This window comes from Oncorhynchus clarkii, chromosome 11 (genome assembly GCF_045791955.1).
Source record: "Oncorhynchus clarkii lewisi isolate Uvic-CL-2024 chromosome 11, UVic_Ocla_1.0, whole genome shotgun sequence".
Lineage (NCBI taxonomy): Eukaryota > Metazoa > Chordata > Actinopteri > Salmoniformes > Salmonidae > Oncorhynchus > Oncorhynchus clarkii.
Window position 1 is genome coordinate 8709751 of NC_092157.1, and position 17137 is coordinate 8726887.

The 17137-nt window shown below is 42.8% G+C and overlaps 1 protein-coding gene across 1 annotated transcript; it reads left to right on the plus strand.

Annotated features, from left to right (window-relative positions):
* The first annotated feature begins 10383 nt into the window (after positions 1–10383).
* On the plus strand, positions 10384–15856 carry LOC139420152 (sialic acid-binding Ig-like lectin 13). Its single transcript, XM_071169939.1, has 7 exons — positions 10384–10432; positions 12513–12899; positions 13024–13329; positions 13464–13730; positions 14458–14542; positions 14656–14713; positions 15058–15856. The coding sequence occupies exons 1-7, from the start codon at positions 10384–10386 to the stop codon at positions 15328–15330; spliced, it is 1425 nt and encodes a 474-aa protein (XP_071026040.1). The 3' UTR covers positions 15331–15856.
* The last annotated feature ends 1281 nt before the right edge of the window (positions 15857–17137 follow it).

Consider the following 17137-nt stretch of genomic DNA (forward strand, 5'->3'; position numbering starts at 1 on the left):
TTCAGTGTTCAGTTCTTTAATTAAACATTCATCATGAACACATACCACGCCGCAATTTGGTCCTCTGCTCCTTCTCGCCTCTCCTATTCAGATGAAGAGGATGAAGATCGTGACAGAATCACCCACCTTCCAAGGACCAAGCGGCGTGGTAAAAGACAGCGACGACAGCAGCAGCAGCAACAACGGCGGCCAGCATCACAGGACTCCTGGACATGGGAGGAGATATTGAACGGAGATGGACCCTAGGCACAGGCTAGGGAATATCGCCGCCCCAAAGCAGAGCTGGAGGCAGCGATATGAGGCAGTGCGACAGGTACGAGAGGCAGCCCCAAAAAATGTTTTGGCGGAGGCACACGAGGTGTGGAGCTAAGCCAGGTAGCAGACCTGAGCTCACTCCTCGTGCTTATTATAAGCAGCGCGTTACTGGTCAGGCACCGTGTTATGCGGTTAAGCGCACGGTTTTGCCAGTACGTGCCCATAGCCCGGTGCGCTATAGGGCAGCCCCCCGAGAGTGTCATGTGAGTGTGGGCATCCAGCCAGGGCGTATGGTGCTGGGAGGGTGCAGTGCGTCCTATGCCTGCGCTCCGCTCGTGCCGGGCAAATGTGGGAGAGGTGCGGGTAGTAGGCACTAGATCTCCCTTGCTTTCCCACAGCCCGGTACCAACCTGTGCCTGCACTCTGGAGGGTCCGGGCTAGAGCAGTGATCCAGCCTGGGGGAGTGGTGCAAAGGCTGCGCACCAGAACTCCAGTGCTCCCCCATAGCCCGGTCCTTCAGGTGCCTCCTCCTAACACCAGGCCTCCTGGAGGTCTCCCCAGCCTGGTGGGTTCTGTGGCAGCCCCACGCACCAGGCTGTCTCTCTGTCTCCTCTCTACAGGTGGTCCGGCGCTGCCGGAGTCTCCCGCCTGTCCGGCGCTGCCGGAGTCTCCCGCCTGTCCGGCGCTGCCGGAGTCTCCCGCCTGTCCGGCGCTGCCGGAGTCTCCCGCCTGTACGGCGCTGCCGGAGTCTCCCGCCTGTCCTTTATTTGTTTATTGTTTTTGTATTCAGTGTTCAGTTCTTTCTTTAATTAAACATTCATCATGAACACATACCATGCCGCATTTTGGTCCTCTGATCCTTCTCGCCTCTCCTCTTCACATGAGGAGGAAGATTGTGACAGCCTGTGGCATCCAGCCCACCAGGCTCCTCTTTGCAAATAGACCTCAAAGAGGAAGTTGGTGTAGGAGAAGTTGAGTGGTGTGTGTGAGAATCACTCAGATACAATTACAGTTACTCTGTTTCATACCAAGTCTGTTTTTCATGTTGAAACATAATGTGACAACCATATGTTTTGCATCGAACTCAAATGTAACTTTTACTTTTTTGTCTTCAGTCAAATGGATAGTGGAGTTTGGTTCATGATTTAACTATATTTTTAAATCCCACACACATTCCTATTCAAGCCTGGCAAGAATCGACTTCTTCACAGTATCTTAAATATGAGTAATGAGATTCAATATGTTCAAAGTACTGCTGTTTGTTCATGTATTAGCTTCACAACGGAAAGACAGTGTATTTGATATGGGGATGGTTCAATGCAATGTGTTGTGAGTTCAGCTACTCTACCAGTAAGTGTATGTTTGTACTGTTTCAAGGAATCAGTAGTGTGTTCTCACATGGCTTGTTCTGGGAACATGTTTTTTCTCATGGGGCTCTTTATGTCAGGTGAGTCTTCCACACAGCAACAGCAACAACTAGTTATGAATCAGACAGGAATAAGCACAAGTGATGATATTTCATAGTGTGACCTATATTCCCGTCTGTCTCAATGTATAGAAAAGTGTACAGATAATTCCTGATAAGTAGAGTTTAATAGTCTGGATTCAAACATTCTGTGCTCCAGATATGTGCATGATCCAGTTTAGGGCATGGAGTTGTGACATCAGGACTCCACCTTCCGGCGCCGACAGAGATGGCCGCCTCGCTTCGCGTTCCTAGGAAACTATGCAGTATTTTGTTTTTTTACAGGTTATTTCTTACATTGGTACCCCAGGTAATCTTAGGTTTCATTACATACAGTCGGGAGGAACTACTGAATATAAGAGCAACGTCAACTCACCATTACGACCAGGAATATGCCTTTCGCAAAGCGGATCCTGTGTTCTGCCTTCCACCCAGGACAACGGATCGGATCCCAGATGGCGACCCAAAACAACGACGTCGTAAAAGAGGCAAACGAAGCGGTCTTCTGGTCAGGCTCCGGAGACGGGCACATCGCACACCACTCCCTAGCATACTCCCAGTCTCTTGACAACAAGGTTGATGAAATCCAAGCAAGGGTAGCAAGGGTAGCATTCCAGAGAGACATCAGAGACTGTAACGTTCTTTGCTTCACGGAAACATGGCTCAATCGAGAGACGCTATCAGAGTCGGTGCAGCCAGCTGGTTTCTTCACGCATCGCACCGACAGAAACAAGCATCTTTCTGGTAAGAAGGGCGGGGGTGTATGCCTTATGATTAACGAGACGTGGTGTGATCATAACAACATACAGGAACTCAAGTCATTCTGTTCACTTGACTTAGAATTCCTCACAATCAAATGTCGACCGCATTATCTACCAAGGGAATTCTCTTATATTATAATCACAGCTGTATATATTCCCCTCCAAGCAGACACATCGATGGCCCTGAACAAACTTTATTTGACTCTATGCAAACTGGAAACCACATATCCTGAGGCTGCATTCATTGTAGCTGGGGATTTTAACAAGGCTAATCTGAAAACAAGACTCCTTAAATTGTATCAGCATATTGATTGCGCAACCAGGGCTGGTAAAACCCTGGATCATTGTTATTCTAACTTCTGCGATGCATATAAGGCCTTCCCCCGCCTTCCTTTCGGAAAAGCTGACCACGACTCCATTTTGTTGTTCCCAGCCTACAGACAGAAACTAAAACAAAAAGCTCAGGCCTGTTCAACACTGGTCCGACCATTCTGATTCCACGCTTCAAGACTGCTTCGATCATGTGGATTGGGATATGTTCCGCATTGGTCCAACAAGAACATTGACGAATACGCTGATTCGGTGAGCGAGTTCATAAGAAAATGTATTGACGATGTCGTACCCATAGCAACGATTAAAACATTCCCAAACCAGAAACCGTGGATTGATGACAGCATTCGGTGAAACTGAAAGCGCAAACCACTGCTTTTAACCAGGGTAAGATGACCGGAAACATGACCGAATACAAACAGTGTAGCTATTCCCTCCTCAAAGCAATCAAACAAGCTAAGCTTCAGTATAGAGACAAAGTAGAGTCGCAATTCAACGGCTCAGACACAAGAGGTATGTGGCAGGGTCTACAGTCAATCACGGATTACAAAAAGAAAACCAGCCCCGTCGCGGACCAGGATGTTTTGCTCCCAGACAGAATAAATAACTTTTTTGTCCGCTTTGAGGACAATACAGTGCCACTGACACTGCCCGCAACCAAAACCTGCAGGCTCTCCTTCACTGCAGCCGACGTGAGTAAAACATTTAAACGTGTTAACCCTCGCAAGGCTGCAGGCCCAGATGACATCCCCAGCCGCGTCCTCAGAGCATGCGCAGACCCGCTGGCTGGTGTGTTTACGGACATATTCAATCAATCCTTATCCCAGTCTGCTGTTCCCACATGCTTCAAGAGGGCCACCATTGTCCCTGTTCCCAAGAAAGCTAAGGTAACTGAGCTAAACGTCTACCGCCCAGTAGCACTCACTTCCGTCATCATGAAGTGCTTTGAGAGACTTGTCAAGGACCATATAACCTCCACCCTACCTGACACCCTAGACCCACTCCAACTTGCTTACCGCCCAAATAGGTCCACAGACGACGCAATCGCAACCACAATGCACACTGCCCTACCCCATCTGGACAAGAGGAATACCTATGTGAGAATGCTGTTCATCGACTACAGCTCAGCATTTAACACCATAGTACCCTCCAAACTCATCATCAAGCTCGAGACCCTGGGTCTCGACCCCGCCCTGTGCAACTGGGTACTGGACTTCCTGACGGGCCGCCCCCCAGGTGGCGAGGGTAGGTAACAACATCTCCACCCCGCTGATCCTCAACACTGGGGCCCCACAAGGGTGCGTTCTGAGCCCTCTCCTGTATTCCCTGTTCACCCATGACTGCGTGGCCATGCACGCCTCCAACTCAATCATCAAGTTTGCGGACGACACTACAGTGGTAGGCTTGATTACCAACAACGACGAGACGGCTTATATGGGAGAGGTGAGGGCCCTCGGAGTGTGGTGTCAGGAAAATAACCTCACACTCAACGTTAACAAAACAAAGGAGATGATTGTGGACTTCAGGAAACAGCAGAGGGAGCACCCCCTATCCACATCGACAGGACAGTAGTGGAGAGGGTAGTAAGTTTTAAGTTCCTCAGGAGGCTGAAGAAATTTGTCTTGTCACCAAAAGCACTCACAAACTTTTACAGATGCACAATCGAGATCATCCTGTCGGGCTGTATCACCGCCTGGTATGGCAACTGCTCCGCCCACAACCGTAAGGCTCTCCAGAGGGTAGTGAGGTCTGCACAACGCATCACCGGGGGCAAACTACCTGCCCTCCAGGACACCTACACCACCCGATGTCACAGGAAGGCCATAAAGATCATCAAGGACAACAACCACCCGAGCCACTGGCTGTTCATCAAAGGTGCATCAAAGCAGAGACCGAGAGACTGAAAAACAGCTTCTATCTCAGGCCATTAGACTGTTAAACAGCCACCACTAACATAGAGTGGCTGCTGCCAACACACTGATTCAACTCCAGCCACTTCAATAATGGAAATTGATGGAAATTGATGTAAAAACATATCACTAGCCACTTTAAACAATGATACTTAATATTATGTTTACATACCCTACATTACTCATCTCATATGTATATGTATATACTGTACTCATCTCATATACTGTATCATCTACTGCATCTTTATATAATACATGTATCACTAGCCTCTTTAAACTATGCCAGTTTGTTTACATACCCTACATTACTCATCTCATATGTATGTACTGTACTCTATACCATCTACTGCATCTTGCCTATGCCGTTCTGTACCATCACTCATTCATATATCTTTATGTACATGTTCTTTATCCCTTTACACTTGTGTGTATAAGTGTGTATAAGTGTGTATATAGTTGTAGAATTGTTAGGTTAGATTACTCGTTGGTTATTACTGCATTATCGGAACTAGAAGCACAAGCATTTCGCTACACTCACATTAAAACCTGCTAACCATGTGTATGTGACAAATACATTTGATTTGATTTGATTTGTATATTGAAATTAGTTCATATATTTTGCTGCAGAAGGAGAGAGACTGTACTGAAAAGATCATATTACCTCCCTGATGTTGTCCTTCATGTTCCAAGTGTTTTGGCCTGTTTGGCCAACGAGATTTGATTGCCACAATGGCAGATAGACTGGACGTACTGACTAGCTCCTGTATGCAAATCCCATGTTCATTTGATAGTCCTTACTATAAATTGAACAGCACAATACTTACCTCTGGAGTGTGGATTAAAGAATTACCAGTCTTTGGTGGGCGTCCGGACAATGTGATATTTAACAGCAGTGAGATGGTCAACAGATATCAAGGGAAGATAACTGGAAACATGTCCCAGAATAACTGCACCACAGTCTTCTTCAATTTAACCACCAGTTACTCTGATAAATCGTCATTCAAAGCAACAGACCCTCAACAAGTCTGTTTATTTACTGTAGTTGTCAATGGTAAGAAGCGACAGACTATTTAACTTTGATACATTTTTCTAAAATGATATGACTAGAATAAGACCAAGTAGGTGCCTGTCAGTGTAAAATATATTTATCTACAGTCCCATCATTACTGTCTCAGGTGAGGTGAAGGAAGGGACCCCTGTCAGATTGAACTGCTCTGCTTTCACTCCCTGTCCTGAACACCCCCCTGAGCTAACATGGACTCTCCCAACACAGTTCACACCTGAGAACCAAATGCAGGAGAATCCAGACCAGACCAAATCAGTTGTATCTATGGTGACCTTCGCTCCATCATACCTTCATCATGAAAATAACATCAGTTCTACTGCAGTCCACCCAATAGGGTCAAGCAAAAAGAGAGCTGAACAAAACATGATAATTAACAGGTTCCTGTAGAATAGATAATTCTATCATGTTTTCACTGATGATTGTAATAGAGTGGTTTTGATAAGACTATTCAATATACCATATCCAGATACATTCTAAATGAACCCCTCTCCCTCACCCTCAGTCTCTCCTATGGACACCTCAGCCTCCATCAGTTTGGATGGTTTATCAATACACCCAGTCACTACAAACCCACTCAGAGATTTCACCCACAAGCGGTTGGTGGCACCTTAATTTGGGAGAACGTACTCGTGGTAATGGCTGGAGCAGAACAGCAGTATTGCAGTTCCTGAAACCAGTGCGTGCGCCTGGCACCAACAACTGCACCTCATTCAAAGGCACTTACATTTTTTGTCTTGCCCAAACACCCTCTAAATGGTGCCCATACACAACACACTTCTCAATTGTCTCAAGGCTTAAAAATACTTCTTTAACCTGTCTCCTCCCCTTCATCTACACTGAAGTGGATTTAACAAGTGACTTCAATAAGGGATCATAGCTTTAACTTGGATTCACCTGGTCAATCTATGTCATGGAAAGAGCAGTAAGACTGGTTCTGTTTTATCACCTAATACCTACTCATATATCCATTGATATTGAGTGGTAGCCTGATCTGCATGCAGGCACATCGTTTCATTATATTTTCATACATTTTATCCACATATAGGCAAAGCAGCTTGCACAAAATTGAAATGACCCTGTTAGTAATTGTTTGTCCGTACCACCATATTTCAGTATCAGAGTATTATAATGTCCAATAGTCAATACTTTATCTTCTCTCTCTGAATCATCTGGTCCCTCCACCTCTCAATTCTTGATCCTGTCTTCCAGAGCCTTCAGCTCTCCCTCCATCTGTTGGGGGAGGTCGGCTCCCACCTGCTGGGTAAAGTATGCCCTCGGCTCCTGGGTCTCCTTCTCCCAGAAGGCCTTGGGAAGGTCAAAGAGTGATTTGTCCAAATGTAGTGTTCTCGCAAGATTAGGAGAATTAGGCTGCAGGTTAGGATAATTAATGTAGCAGGTATGATAATTAGATCAAGGAATGGAAAGTGTTAGGATTAGCTCAAATGCTAAAAGAGTTTGATGTCAACTTTACAAAAGCTTTATCCCAAATAGACTTGACCGTTGTAGAGTGAGCCCATGTCCAACTTGCCTCCCAGTACCTGTTGGTCGGGGTCTCGGTTCATTATTTTCACGCCACTTCAATAAGAAGTGATTTTGGTAGCAGGTTAGCAGCAGGGCTGGATTACCGAACGGCCCCAGATAGTATATGATATCAAAATGTGTTGAATAGTGGGAAATTAGCTCGAAAACAACACCATTTTTTGTCAGCTTCATGACAACATGTCGAATAGCATTCTAAAACTGTAAATATGCAGCTCCACACCATGGCAAAATGGGTTGAAATGCAGTAAGTAAGAGGGGGGGTGTGGGGTCGTCCGACCCTGGTTAGGAGAGCAATTTCACTAACCGTAACCCATAGCCGTAATTATCCTAACCTGCTGCATAAATTCTTCTAGCCTGATACGAAAAAGTCAAATCTGTATAGAAGTGGAGTGAAAATGTGTCATCCAGCCCACCAGGGTTTTCTTGGCAAATAGACTTTAAAGAGGAAGTTAAGCAAGAAAAAGAGGAAGTTGGTGTATTACAAGTTGAGTGGTGTGTGTGAGAATCAGTCAAATACAATTACACTTACTCTGTTTCATACCAAGTCTGTTTTTCATGTTGAAAAAATGATGTGACAACCCTATGATTTTGCATGGGTCCCAAGATCCTCAAAAGGTTCTACAGCTGCACCATCGAGAGCATCTTGACCGGTTGCATCACCGACTGGTATGGCAACTGCTCGGCATCTGACCGTAAGGCGCTACAGAGGGTAGTACGTATGGCCCAGTACATCACTGGGGCCAAGCTTCCTACCATCAAGGACCTATATACTAGGCGGTGTCAGAGGAAAGTCCATAAAATTGTCAGAGACTCCAGTCACCCAAGTCATAGACAGTTCTCTCTGCTTCCGCACAGCAAGCGGTACCGCAGCGCCAAGTATCGGACCAAAAGGCTCGTTAACAGCTTCTACCCCCAAGCCATAAGACTGCTGAACATTGAATCAAATGGCCAACGGACTATTTACATTTACCCCCCACCTTCATTTGTTTTGTACACTGCTGCTTCTCACTGTTTATTATCTATGTACGGTCACTTCACCCCTACCTCCATGTACAAATTACCTCGACTAACCTGTACCCCCGCATGGACTCTGTACCGGTACTCCCACATTGACTCTGTACCGGTACTCCCACATTGACTCTGTACCGGTACTCCCACATTGACTCTGTACCGGTACTCCATGAATATAGCCTTGTTATTGCACATTTTTTGCGTTTCTTTTAATAATGTTTTACCTTAGTTAATTTAGTAAACATTTTCTTAACTCTTTCTTGAGTTGCACTGTTGGTTAAGGGCTTGTAAGTAATCATTTCACGGTAAGGTCTACACTTGTTCTATTCAACGATTATGATTTAACTTGTTTAAAAAAAACATCACACACGAGTTCCCATTGAAGCCTGGGAGACCACCTGTTGGGGGAGGTCGGCTCCCACCTGCTGGGTAAAGTACGCCCTCAGTTCCTGGGTCTCCTTCTCCCAGAAGGCCTTCGGGAAGGTTCAGGGTTTGGTCTAGAAGGGATACAGCTTTTGTCAAAATTGAGTTTTCTAGCAAGTTTGTGAATTTTTGCAGCAAGTTAGGAAAATTAACATAGCAGGTTATGAAAATTTAAATTAAAATACGAAAAAGGGTTAGGATTAGCTAAAATGCTGTAATAATTATACTTTTCACATTTTGACAAAAGCTTAATCCCATCTTGACTTGACCACCGAAGAGGGCACCCATGTCCTCCTTGCCGTCCAGGACCTGCTGGTGGCTGGCTCCCTCCTGTGTCTCCCGCGACATTCTTTTCACGGCACTTCAATAAGAAGCGACTTTGGAAGCAGGTCAGCAGCAGGGATTACTGAACTGCCCCAGATAGCATATGATAGCAAAATGTGTAGAACTGATTGTAGCGTTAAAACTGCAACCTTTTATATCAGCCTCATGAAAAATGTGAACACAAGCATGAGGTGCTATAAAACAGCAACAATATAAATAATAATTTTCTCTGCACCATGGCAGAACGTGTTGAAATGAAGGAAAGTAAGCTCAGGGTCCCAAATGCCCTCATCCAACCCTGGTTAGGAGAGCATTTTCCCTAAACCTGACTATTTAACCTGACCTTAACCTCAGGCTTTTAACATGCTACGATAATTCTCCTAACCTGCTACATAAATTCTCATAAACTGCTATGAAAAAGTCAATTCCGTATCAAAGTGGAGTGAAAAGAGTGTCTCTGTGGCATCCAGCCCACCAGGCTCCTCTTTGCAAATATACTTTTTTTTTTTCAAGAGGAAGTTGGTGTTGGAGAAGTTGAGAGGTGTGTGAGAATCACTCAGATACAATTACAGTCACTCTGTTTCATACCAAGTCTGTTTTTCATGTTGAAACATAATGTGACAACCATATGTTTTGTATCAAACTCGAATTTAACAAATTTAACTCTTGAATAAATTAATAGTGGATTTTGGTTCATGATTTAACTATATGTTTAAATCCCACACACATTCCCATTCAGGCCTGGGAGATAGAGGAGAGGAGATGGTTATAATGATGAAAGTTTAATTTGTTCTATTTAACAATGTGTCGGGGGCGGACATAGTGATTTGGGGGCCAGTTTCAAAATACTGCTGACCTGTCCTACCCCGAGAAAGGGACAATAAATACTGAAGAATTGTTTGATAATCATTTCTCATACAGTTATTAGGAAGTACGTCACAGTTGAGATGTGAGATATGCCACATGAATTTCATCACTTTAGTTAGTCAGACCTCACTATGTGTGTGACAGTTTCTGCTGTAGACAGTTTACGTTACCGTCTAAGGCAAGTATCGACTTCTTCACTATATCTTCTGTTAATTTTAATGTTCAAAATAAATTAAAGGAAATTAATTCTGAGTAATGAGATTCAATATGTTCTGATGTACTGCTGTTCGTTCATGTATTAGCTTTACAACTGAAGGACATCGTGTATTTGATATGGGGATGGTTTAATGTGTTGTGTGAGTTAAGTTACTCCACCAGTAAGTGTATGTTTGTACTGTTTCAGGTGATCAGTAGTGTGTGAGTTCTCACATGGCTTGTCCTGAGAACATGTTTTTTCTCATTGGCCTCTTTATGTCAGGTGAGTCTTCCACACAACAACAACTAGTTATGAATCAGACATAAAGGAATAACCACAAGACATATTTTATGGGATGTGCTATATTCCAGCTTTTTAATTGTGTAGAAAATTGTACAGTTAATCCCTGATTAGTGTATTTTAATAGTCTGGATTCAAACAGCTGTGAAAAAGTTATTACAGATTTTTGATACAGAATGTTACCAGAAAGGGGGTAAATACTGTTTAGTTTCACTGTATGTTCATGTGAAACCGAGGTCAGTATGCGGCTAACAGAATAGCTTCCACCACTGTCCCTGTCACCATACCGGGCTAAAACCAGATTAGCATCAACATACATTATTCTTTCATTTAATTTCACTTATATTTAATTGTTTCCAATTTCATTAAATGTTATAAAATTGTAATCTTTTGGTTCATCCATAATGCATAATAAGCATCATCAACAGGGGGAACATATTGGTTGTACCATGAGAAACTGTAGAAAGAATATAATCATTTATAAGACTTCTTAATAAAAATAATTGTTCATAAGAAGGGCCTGAGATCAAAGTCAATATTCTGACCACTATTGGTCAATGTTTTAAATAGGAAATCCAGTAGGCCTCCCTCTGTTGTAGTAGGATCTCCATGTTACCTCCTCTCCTTGGTAGAGCAACATGCTCAATACCTGTGTATTTGAGGGAGGAGATGGGATGGTTAGCTTCAACAAAGTGAGCTGCTACGAGATACTCAGTGTTCTTACAGCTATGTATTGTTTTAATTGTTTTTTGTTTGTAATGCGTTGGCTTACCCATATTTGTCTTGCAAGAGATGATCCCCCTAACAGGGATGTTTCCACCTCTATGTGGGTGTCTGAAGAAGGATGTTTTTGTAGTGCTATTGCACTGTGAGCATGAGCCACGTTTGTAGATCCCATTTGGAATGGGTGTCAAGAGTGTCTGAGTGGGTTCAGGGGGCAGGTCAGATCTCACTAAACTATCCTCAATATTGCGACCACGCTTATAGACCACCAGTGAGGGTTCCTTGAAGAGGTGTACCATTTTTTCATCTGATTGTAGAATATCTCAGTGCTTTTTCGGGATTGCTTTCATTTTCTCTGAACATTTGGTGTACTTAGTGCAAAAGACAGTTGTGTTGTTTTTATTCTTTGGTTTAGTATTTAGCAAGTGCTCTCTTGGTTTTTGAGATATTTTCATCACTGCAGAATCAATACTTTTTTCCATGTAGCCTCTGATTTTGAATTGATTTGTCATTTTCTTTGTTGTCAAAATCTGAATGTTGGCCACAGATTAGTTTAACCCTGAATTTCTGGCTATATGGTAGACCATTCCTGAGGGGAAGGGGATGCATACTATCCGCACATAGGAGGGTTTTGCGGTCTGTTGGCTTTGTATACAAGTCTGTATGTAATGCATCATTCTCTTTGATGATCCATAAGTCCAGGTAGTTTATTTTTCTCTCAACAGTGAACAGTGAATTTGAGTAATTCAGAGCTCTTGTTTAGCAGAGTTTGGAATTCATTTAGTTCCTGCTGACTTCCTTCCCAGAGCACAAAGACATCATCTATGTATCTCTTCCATAGGAGGAATATAGAAAGTAGGGAGTGTGTCTTTGTTTTGTAGATGAGTGCTTCCTCAAATTGTTCCACATACAGGTTCACATAGTTATGGGCAAAGGGGGAGAGGCCATGGCTACATCCCGAAATGAAAGGAAAAAGTCTGACTCAAAGATGAAGTAGTTATTGGATAATACCAGTTCAGTGAGATGCAAGATGCGATCATTGGCTGGAACAAGGGTAGGGTCTCTCTGTTGAAGGAAGTGTTGCAGGTCACATAATATAATTTAAAAGTCTGTATTAAGGTGTCTGTAATATAATATACTTGTCAAAAACAAATGTAGACATTAATAAATGCATTTCTATATCTTCCAACATTTGTTTTACACTGGAGGAGGAGTAACAAGATGGCTGTGCAGTTGCCTCCAAACAGAGGCCCCTGTCAGTCATCTAGGGTTAATACATATCATTGGACTGAACTGAAAATATATCAGAACCTCCCTGATGTTGTCCATTATGTTGCAGGTGTTTTGGCCTGTTTTGGTCGACGAGATTTGAATGCCACAATGCCAGATGGACTGGATGTACTGACTGGCTCCTGTGTGCAAATCCCATGTTCATTTGATATTCCTGACCAACATAAGGATACATTTAACAGCGCAATACTAACCTCTGGAGTGTGGATTAAAGAAAACCCAAACTTTCGTGAGTGTCCGGACAGAGTGATATTTAACAGTAGTAATATGGTCAACAGATATCAAGGGGAGATAACTGGAAACATGTCCCAGAAGAACTGCACCACAGTCTTCTTCAATGTAACCACCAGTTACTCTGATAAATACTACCTCAGGATTGAGAATGGACCATTCCTTGCAACAGACACTGAAAAGTCTGTTCATATAGTTGTCAGTGGTAAGAGACAATTGAACTGTTTACCAACAATTTTTTCCAGTTTAGATTCCTTGCATCATAAGAGTAGAACAAGTGGACAGTTTAACTGTTAGTGTAAAATATATTTATCTACAATGTATTACAGATTTTCCTTCCAGTCCCATCATTACTGTCTCAGGTGAGGTGAAGGACGGGAACCCTGTCAGCTTGAACTGCTCTGCTGTCGCTCCCTGTCCAGAACACCCCCCCGAGGTGACATGGACTCTCCCAACACAGTTCACACCTGAGAACCAACTGCAGGAGAATTCAGACCGAACCAATTCAGTTCTCTCCACGGTGACCTTCACTCCATCATACCTTCATCATGAGAAGAACATCACTTGTACTGCAGTCTACCCAGTAGGGACAAGCAACAAGAGAGCTGAACATAACATGATGCTTAACGTTTCATGTAAGATTTAGTCACCGGTTCCTGTAGAATAGATCATTCTATCATGTTTTCACTGATGATTGTAATAGTGGTTTTGATGAGACTTTTCAATATACCATATCCAGATACATTCTAAATGAACCCCTCTCCCTCAGTCTCTCCTAAGGAAACCTTGGCCTCCATCAGTCCAGCTCATCCAGTATTAGTGGGCAGCTGTGTTAATCTGACCTGCAGCAGTATAGCCAACCCTCCTGTGACAAACTTCACCTGGTTCCAGATCAGTGAGGGTAAACGAACACAGGTAGCATCTGGACAGAGTTACACCCTCAATGTGACACCTGGTAATGGAGAACTGTACTACTGTGAAGCAAGAAATAGTCACGGCTGTGGGAAGTCGAATGAAGTGCAGCTGGCTATAAAAGGTAAAATGGGAACGTAGGGCACAATCGTAGGTTAGATATAAAATATATATTCAAAAGTATGTGGACACCCCTTCAAATGTGTGAATTCAGTTATTAAAGCCTCACATGTTGCTGACAGGTGTTTAAAATCGAGCACACAGCTATGCAATCTCCGTAGACAAACATTGGCAGTAGGATGGCAACATTCACTACCGAGTTCCAAACTGCCTTTGGAAGCAATGGCAGCACCAGAACTGTTTGATGAGGGCTTCATGAAATGGGTTTCCATGGCAGAACAGCCGCACACAAGCCTAAGATCACTATGTGCAGTACCAAGAATCAGCTGCAGTGGAGTAAAGCTCACTGCCATTGGACTCTGGAGAAGTGGAAATCCGTTCTCTGGCGTGTTGAATGTACGATTCACCATCTGGCAGTCCGGCGGACGAATCTGGGTTTTGACGGATACGAGGTGAACACTACCTGCACCAAAGCATAGTGCCAACTGTAAAGTTTGGTGGATGAGGAATAATGGTCTGTGGCTGTTTTTCATGGTTTGGGCTAGGCCCCTTAGTTCCAGTGAAGGGAATTCTTAAGGCTACAGCATACAATGACATTCTATATTCCATATTAATGGCCATGATTTTGGAATGAGATGTTTGACGAGCAGGTGTCCACATACTTTTGGTTATGTAGTGTACTTGAGAGATCTTTTTGTGAGAATTTACCATAATATGTGCTGTATTTTTAGGGCAAAAAGAGCCAATGGTGTTTGGGGTTGCAGCAGGAACTCTGGGGGCCATTTTGCTTATCAGCCTGATCAGTCTTTTTGTATGGTAAGAACTATTCCTGGCATCAACGCAAAGCAATTTTATTTCTGCTGTGTTTGTGCTTTAGCATATGAAAACCCTCTCAGTGCATTCAGAATACCTTTCTAAATGTCTTCCAGGAGGAGAAACTCGAGGCTCCACGATGGACTTGAAAGGACAGACAGTCCACAGGGACAGGTGGGAATAAGGCTCAACTTACAAACCCACCTACAAAGTGTATCTAAGGAAGTACTGAATTAATGCTGAAACTATTTAAAGCCATTATATTAACATAGTTTCAGAGCAAGTTTAGGGGGAGATGACCACATCGAAAGCAATGCCACATCCTGTAATGACATGGAATGATAACCGAATGGCTGTTGGACTTTGACAGTGTTTACTGTCTTTACACCTGTCAGTTGAATTGACATTTTCATTGACATCCCCTCAGTGTGTGTTGTGTAACCTGCTGACCTTAGAGTTTTACACATTACTGAGCTTAGAGCTTTACACCTGTTCCTCTCTCTGTGTTCTCTCCACAGAACTCCCCGGTTGGGACAGTGTGTACTAACCAGGCCACAGCCGGAGAGGATCCAGAGGAACCTGCAGAAGACCAGCCTGAAGAGATCCACTACGGTGACATAGACTTCTCCAAACTACAGACCAAAGAGACCCCAGCTGCAGCCCAGGACAGGATGCAGGGACAGGAGAGTGAGTACGCTGAAGTCAACGTGACTGGGAGAGGGGCCCAGGAACCACCTCTTAACAACCTAGATGGGCTTTATGCACAAGTGAATAAAACAGTTGGATGCTAAGTATTTTGCAATTGGGTATCAAGTGTTTTTATGTAGAGTATTGTCATTGTGTATTAGTTTCTATTGGTACTTTTGTTACATTTATAATTGTGTGCTCTTTAATTATCTGCATATTTGTAGAATTTTCTGGGGTGAAAAGTGTTTAACTGTTACTATAGTGTTGATATGATGATGCAGGCTACTCTTTATTTTAGACCATTTATTTTGAGTGTTGAGTTCACAGAGCATCTGTTTAATGGGTTCCAGTATAGAGGAACTGCTGAGTTCAACTAGCTCACTGAAGGCAGTTTAAGACCATATAAAGTCAATGATGACTGAGGAGAGAAGACACAGTTAGTTGGAGAGACAGTGGTCTGATACAAGACAGGAAGTTGGTGAAGTAAGTCTACATGATGTCAGAATGGTGTTAAAATCTACTAGTCACTGTTTATCTTCCTCTTTTGTGCAGTTCCCAGAATAATAATATCTATTTTCAGTTTATATCTATTTAGAAGTAATTATTTCAGTTTTTATGTTGAGTGTTAAATCGAAGAAACAATTGAGACTGAATTTCAGGTTGTTTATTAATTGCCCTGCAATAAAAACCTTTACATTCAATGTCCATGAAATATTTTGGTCTTATTGGTCCAACATTTAACATCTCATTAAAATGGATTCTATTGAGATGTTCACTGTTCTACACACAATGTGGAATTATGTTTTTAGACATAAAAATGAAAAGCTGAAAGTCAATATGTATTCAACACCTTTTCCATGTCAAGCCTAAATGAGTTCAGGAGTAAAGATTTCCTTAACTAGTCACATGAGTTGCATGGATTCACTCTGTGTGCAATGCTTGTGTTTAACATGATTTTTAAATGACTACCTCATCTCTGTACCCCACACATACAATTATCTGTTAGATCCCTCAGTCAAGCAGAAACTTTCAAACAGATATAAACAGCTTTCCCATTGCCTCACAAAGAAAGGCACCTGTTTCTAGATGGGTAAAAAGAAAAGATATCTGACCTTGAAAACCCCTTTGAGCGTAGTGAGTTTATTAATTACACTTTGGATGGTTTATCAATACACCCAGTCACTACAAACCCACTCAGGGATTTCACCCACAAGAGGTTGGTGGCACATTAATTGGGGAGAATGTACTTGTGGTAATGGCTGGAGCAGAACAGGTGGAATGGTACCAAATACATCCAACACGTTTTCCATGTGTTTGATTCCATTCCATTTGCTCCGTTCCAGACATTATTATGAGTTGTCTTCCCCTCAGCAGCCTCCACTGATTTCACCATAAGGTCAATGGTGACTTTAAAACAGTTACATAGTTTAACGGCTGTGATTGGAGAAAACTGAGGATGGATCAACAACATGTTACTTTCTCCGTAATACAAACCTAAATGAGAGACTGAAATGATGGAAACGTACCGAATAAAAAATATTCCAAAACATGCATTCTGTTTGCAATAAGGCACTAAAGTAAATCTGCAAAACATTTGGCAAAGAAATTCACTATGTCCAACATATCGTTGAGTACCACACTTCATCTTTTCAAGCATGGTGATGGCTGCAATATGTTATGGGTATGCTTGTCATCAAGTGTTTTAGGATAAAAATAAATGGAATAGAGCTAAGCAAAGGCAAAACTAGAGAAAAACCTGGTTCAGTCTGATTTTTAAAAGACACTGGGACGCAAATTCACCTTTCAGCAGGACAACAACCTAAAACAAACAGCCAAATATACACCAGAGTTGCTTACTATGACAATATTGTATGTTCCTAATTGTCCAAGTTACAGTTTTGATGGGCTTGA

What these genes read in the sequence shown, in the direction of transcription:
- LOC139420152 (XM_071169939.1), top strand. Translation starts at nt 10,384, where the DNA reads ATGGCTTGTCCTGAGAACATGTTTTTTCTCATTGGCCTCTTTATGTCA. An exon ending in CATGATGCTTAACGTTTCAT is followed by an intron (nt 13,330 to 13,463) that starts GTAAGATTTAGT and finishes CCTCTCCCTCAG; the next exon opens with TCTCTCCTAAGGAAACCTTG. An exon ending in AGTGCAGCTGGCTATAAAAG is followed by an intron (nt 13,731 to 14,457) that starts GTAAAATGGGAA and finishes CTGTATTTTTAG; the next exon opens with GGCAAAAAGAGCCAATGGTG.